The sequence below is a fragment of the Orycteropus afer genome, unplaced genomic scaffold (assembly GCF_000298275.1).
Source record: "Orycteropus afer afer isolate SDZICR_OR568_19922 unplaced genomic scaffold, OryAfe1.0 scaffold00948, whole genome shotgun sequence".
Lineage (NCBI taxonomy): Eukaryota > Metazoa > Chordata > Mammalia > Tubulidentata > Orycteropodidae > Orycteropus > Orycteropus afer.
Genome location: NW_006922535.1, coordinates 43070 through 49282, shown reverse-complemented (window position 1 = coordinate 49282; position 6213 = coordinate 43070). Strand labels below are relative to the sequence as shown.

Below are 6213 nucleotides of genomic sequence, written 5' to 3'. Positions count from 1 at the left end.
ATAACAGTGACTAATAATAGGATACTCCCTATTAGAGACACTGGCATTTTAACAGGTAATAAAATCTTAACTTACATGGCTAAAGCGCCAAAATAGACATTTAAGAAACTTCACAAAGACACATAATCTTCTTAGAGCATGGACTCTTTCTACATTTAAACTTTAAAGTGCAACTCCTCAATGTCTGAAACAGAAATAACTTTTTTTTTTATGAAGCACAATGCACTATCAGTAATTTTTAGATCTTATGCAATATACAGAGCAGGAGTAATATAAAGTAACATGTTCAGTGTAACCAATTTCCAACACTCAAGATGTGGTCCTCTCTTTAGACTCTCAGATCACTCAATTTGGTGGCAAGCAATAATTGCACAAGTCAGCCTTTATCAGGATAGTATCTCAGGAAACAAGTGCCTATAGGAGCACAAAGAAATAAAGATTCTAAGGAAGGCAAGAAAGAATCAAGAAAAGTGACTAATAGGGAGTAAGGTCCAGTCAACTTGGAGCAATAGACCACAGGGCACCAGAGGGGCAACATTCACAGGGAGAAAATGCAGGACACACAGGAGTGCATAACTATGAAGGGCCAGGGACAGGGGGGTGTCCCAAGGTCAACAGAGCATAGCAGGCTGTTGAGCAACGACATGGCTACATGCAGAGTCCAAGCGTGCCATAGGCTAGAGACCATTCCCAAAGCTGTTTCTTATATACGGGAAGTAGACCACATTCCCAAAGGCAGCTACTCAGCTGCTCCCAGTAAATTCCACCATGGAATTGATTACTAGTCTCATCATGGGGAATACTACATCCAGCTGCCCATCCACTCAACCGGGCCCAGCCAAGTTGATACACAAACATAACTACCACAGAGGTCATCGTGGGAGAAATTGGAGGGTTGGGGACAGCAGCTTCATACCAGCTGGCATGAAAATATTTCAGCATGCTTGAGTGCCAGTACAGCCACGCTGGTGAATATCATCTAAATATCAGTCCTAGATACAAGATCTAGACTACATTATGAATAGGCCAAGTAGACAGAACTACCAGCATACTTTACCTCCTGTGCATTATTATGCCTTTTGTGGCCCTAAAGTTGAATTGTGATGATTTATTATTGCTCTCTGATCCTACATCAGCTAGACTATGTAAGCTCAGTAAAAGACAGGAACTGCTTCAGTTTTGTTTTGTTTGCCATTTATCTCTATCATCTAGTACAGTGTTCAATAAATATTTGTTTAATGCATTAACAGAGTCCAACAGTTTCTTCTAGATCTGAAGGTGTTCTGTGGATATTTCTAACTGGAAGACAGAATGCTCTGAGAATTCATTCTGGTCATGAACTGGCTTTGGAGATCTGTTCCAGATCAAGTTGTTCCCATATCATTAGAATACTTAGATATCAATTCCTAAGTCTCTCTTAAGAAGAAGCATGCTAGAGTGTTCTACAATTATACAATTCTATGGCTTGCCCAAACAGAGATGAATATTTAAAGGACAGGGTATAACCATAAAAAGTCCCTGGGATCCTGACTTTTCCTTAAACTTTTAACAATTCTACTTAACTGCCATTTAGCAAAAATGGGTACTGTTTTCCATTGTACAGAGGAACAAATTTCAGGAAATTGGCTACCTACTTCAGTCACTTGGTATAAAACCAAGGTCATATGACAATTTATGTTTCTCATGATAAAATGCCTGTATTCACTTGGGGAAGTAAAAACCAGAAGTATATTGCAATTTTGTAACCTACAAATTTCTCAGTTTTAATTAAAATAGCAGAACAATTCAAAGAATTAACTGCCCATAGAAATGATTCAGTATTTTTGTATTGAAGGTAATATATCTTAATTTGGTTACCATCATTTTTATAGAAATGTTTTCAAATATAATCATCTAAAGGCTATTTCCTAAAACAGTAAACTGTAATGTGCATTTACACCAAAATAAAAAGCTAACCAACAAAGGACATTTTTATAAATTTCTATTAAGTGTTGAGGAAAAAAAACTGAAAACATGATCAGAGAGCAAATGTCCTAAATTGTCCTTAAGCATTTTTCAAAAGAACAGTTCTTTTTATTATATTAGGCATTTGAACATGATTAAGAACCCTTTTTTCTGCCATTTCTTTTTTGTGTTTTTTTTCTCTCCCTAGCATTATTTTGTTTTTCATGGATTTTCACACATATATAGCTATTTTGCTAATTTGCCATGCATATGACTAGTCACAAAAACATTAAATCACTTTCAATTTGACTTAATGGACATTTGTTGATTAAAAATCATTGTTTTATTTCCTTCTGTTATGGATTGAAAACAAATGTCCACTTAATTTTACAATTATTCCACTTACTAATTCTCATCAAGCCATCCCTCCACACCTCATCCAAGCACATATTATATATTCGGGGTTTATTAACACTATTTACCCCCCTAAAAGAAAAATAAAGTCAACTCTTCCCCTGCTCCCACAGCAGCCTCACAAAGAGGGAAATTATATGTGAAAAAAGACCTCTAGAAAGCTGTTAAATTTGTTTCTTCACTTCATAAAGCCATTTTAATAAGACCCAAATGTTAATGGTAAGATTAGAAAGAGCTAGATAATCTTTTACAACCTTGAATGGACTATTTCATTGTTATCGCCAGTCTCAAGAACCTCAATAAGACTGGCTTCTTTTGGGAACTAATTCATGAGCAAAATGAAGCTGGAAAACTCCTAGGAGTCCATTATTGATTCTATCTCTTGAAATGATTTCCATATTTCAAGGATGCTTCCAAAGGAAAGTTACCAGAAACTGAGTCAAACCCACTCTGGGCATTTCAAAAATGACCTGAAATCTGAAGATGTGATATAGACTAGACTGACCTATGTATGTATTGACTCGATGGCAGTGGGTTTGGTTTTTTGTTTTTATGTATGTTGGGGAGCTCTAGTGGCATAGTGCCTAAGGTATTTGCTGCTAACCAGAAGGCTGGCAATTGAAATCCACCAGCCACTCCTCAGAAGGAAGATTGGGCAATCTACTTCCGTAGTGATACCACCTCGGAAACCCAAGGAGGGATGGCTATGAGTCAGTTCTGACTTGAAGGCAGTGAGGTTTTTTGTTCCTTTTTTTTTTCCATTTTAGGGGAGCAGCACTTGCTGGGTACAGTTCTTAACTTCCTCAACTTCTTATTCCCTGCCAAGCAACATTATGATCCTCCTCAACTGCTGTATCACTAATACTCTCCATTTTTATAGAAGCACAAACTAATACTTTCAACTCCTGAAAAAGTGGGACATAAAGAAATTTGTTATTCCATATACTTCAAATAGCATTTTGAAAGGGTATTATTGGTCACATAAGCTATACATGATGGAAAATGGAATGCAGAGTAGTTACTTAAGGATAAAAATATGCTACAACACAACCTCTTATGCTTATCTTATTCAAGTGTTGAAGTTAGCAGGTATGAAGTCAGGATAAAAAAAAATAACACTAAATTCATTATCTTTACTTATTCAAATATTAGATTGAATTACAAAGCCATTTTAATATTGAGTATCTAGATAAAAAGGTCTTTGATGATATGAGCAAGAGGAACAATTTAAATCTGAAATTATCATCAAATGTATTTCTAAATTTGATACTAGCTACATATTTTAGCATTCTATATAATACTATGCACTCTTCACATTATTTATGAATATTTACACCTCATAAATATTGACAATATTACTATACCTAAGGAAACAACTCATACCAGTAATGTTGCCCAATGACATTTAATTCACTTTAGAAAATATAAAGTTTAGCTCAATATTTTATCACTTTAGAAATTATTGCATTAAACTGTATAAATTTAACAATACAAAAGACAATGCACACACAACTGCTTGTCAGTATCTATAAAGACACTAAGTCAATTTTTTTTCCAAAACCCTTACTTATTGTTCAGAGTTAAAATTCTGAATGGTTGAAAAGGATGGATTGGGAATGTTATGGAGAGGATGGAGGGTGAGAGTGATGAAGAGAGAAACAGAAAATAAATCTGGGATACTTGTTACGAGATCATAGAAATTTAAAGAGGTGAAAATAAACTAAGAATTGTGATCATCAACAAGAATAAACTGCAAGGACATTGAAATGACTTCTTTTATAAAATATAGTCAAACACCAAAGATCAGTGGAGGTAAATATGTGATTACTAGTGCACAAATCATACCACTGTATCATGCAGTCATAACAATTCCATGACAGAAGTTCATATTATTTTATTTTACAACTAAAAGTATATGTCAATCATTTTGTTATTTCTAAGAGGAGTGTAGGGTCTTACTTCCACAGTTTTGGCAGAAAACTATACCATCCTTTTAGTAATGTTTTGTTAATTTATTTCATGTATATTTAAAATTTCCTTAACATTCTACTGACTTTTATCCTAAACCAAGATCATAGTTAAGGATAATCTGAGAAAAATACAAATTTGCCAAGTGAGCCTCTTCATTTCTAGATGAGGGCTCTATATGACTTTGTTCACTTTATCTGTATATTTTTCTTCCTCCTATCCCTGAAATCAACCTGGAATAACAGTGATACAACAAATTTGATGATTTTCCCAGTAGAGTTTCGAAGCATCAAGTTCAATGCAAATAGATAGCACTGGCAAATTCTCCACTTTTCCCTAAGCCCCTTTCCACAGTTAGGAAAAAAAAAACATTGAAATTTAGTTTTTATCTAAAGCATTCCTTTGAATATGCTCTTACACTCAATTTTGGAACACACATAATAATTTCCTGTAGGCTATTCTGATCGTCAGTGTAAAATATCAGGTATGTTGTAAACAAAAAGAAATACTTAAGCAAAAGGAGGTCTGATGTGACTTGATATGCCAGAAAGTCAGCCTTAATCAAGGCTTGGTTCCTACTATAGATGTGATACAAGTTCCCTACTTGTCTGGTTTGATATTTGTAAATTAGGAGTGCTGAATTCAGAACTGTTTTTATGGGAAATGTTACATAGATTACATAGCGCTAGAGAATGTAGAAGAGTTACACGAACTTTCAATGGGTCTATGTTCTGCTCTTGAGAGATTTGAAGGCTAATCTGATTAACATTATTCATTAACAAATTGGAATCCATAAGATTGGTTATGGAGTAGCACCGGGTAAGAGTTTCATCCAACAACTGTTTGTAGAGTTCGGCCACCTTTTTTTCCATATAATTATTAAGCATAGAATTAGAGAGAGGTTGCTTATGAGACATCATACTTTTTTCTCGAATATCATCTCCATCCAACAGCTTTGAGGCAGGTAGATTCTCTAGAGGCTCAATGATGGGAGAATCGCCCAATGATATATCCACAGAATGTAAAAGAGGACCATTAAAAGCATCATCATGTGTGTGTTCTACAAAGCAGCCTGAATCATACATGTTCCCCACGTGGTCACCTCCAATTTGTAGGTCAGGATAATTCTGGCAAATACCTGTATAGGACCAGGATCCATACAGATCCAATTGTGTTTCATCATGTCCTTTTTTCTTTGGAATGGCCAATGCAACTGACACATTTCCGGGAAGAGGTATATCTTTGCATTTCTCCACAGTTTTCTCATCCACAGATTTTATTTGGCATGTATTATTTCGTTGCTCTATTAGACTTTCTTTCATAACCTTTTCTTGATTTTCCATCTTAGCAGGGGAAAGTGCATTGTCTTCTATATCTAAAAGCTGCTTTTTCCATGTTTCCTTATTATCATTTGAGGTCTTCTTACATGTAAATGGTTTGTAGAATTTTGTATATTTTTGTTCTTTGTATGGAAGTTCAATTAGGAAGGCCTCTGCTAGCATTTTGTTAAAATTTTTAAATAGAAGAATGCAGTATTCCTGTAATATAAAAGAACTCATTGAAGGCAATGATCATTAAAATGCCAAGGAATTATCTTCTATATGAAACAAGTTACTTAAAGTAGCAGTGTTGATCAAAGGATAAAAGTAGGAACAGAAGTGCGACTTGGCTTCTGGTTCTGCCACTGTTTTACATCAGATAGTTTATTTAATCATCTCTGGATCTCAATTTTCCATCAATTAAATGATAATAACAATGTTTCCCTACCTTCTTCCCAGAATAATTGTCAGGAAAAAAATTATATGGTATGCATGGAAATGTTTTCAAAAGCACAAACATATATAAATGTGTGTATGTATGTGTGTATGTGTGTATTTAACTGACTTT

The 6213-nt window shown here is 34.7% G+C and overlaps 1 protein-coding gene across 1 annotated transcript; it reads right to left on the bottom strand.

Moving 5' to 3' along the window:
- Positions 1–4904: 4904 nt before the first annotated feature.
- On the bottom strand, positions 4905–5828 carry LOC103212394 (TLR adapter interacting with SLC15A4 on the lysosome-like). The gene has a single exon (XM_007958381.1). It carries the CDS (start codon positions 5826–5828, stop codon positions 4905–4907), a length of 924 nt encoding a protein of 307 aa, XP_007956572.1.
- Positions 5829–6213: the final 385 nt, after the last annotated feature.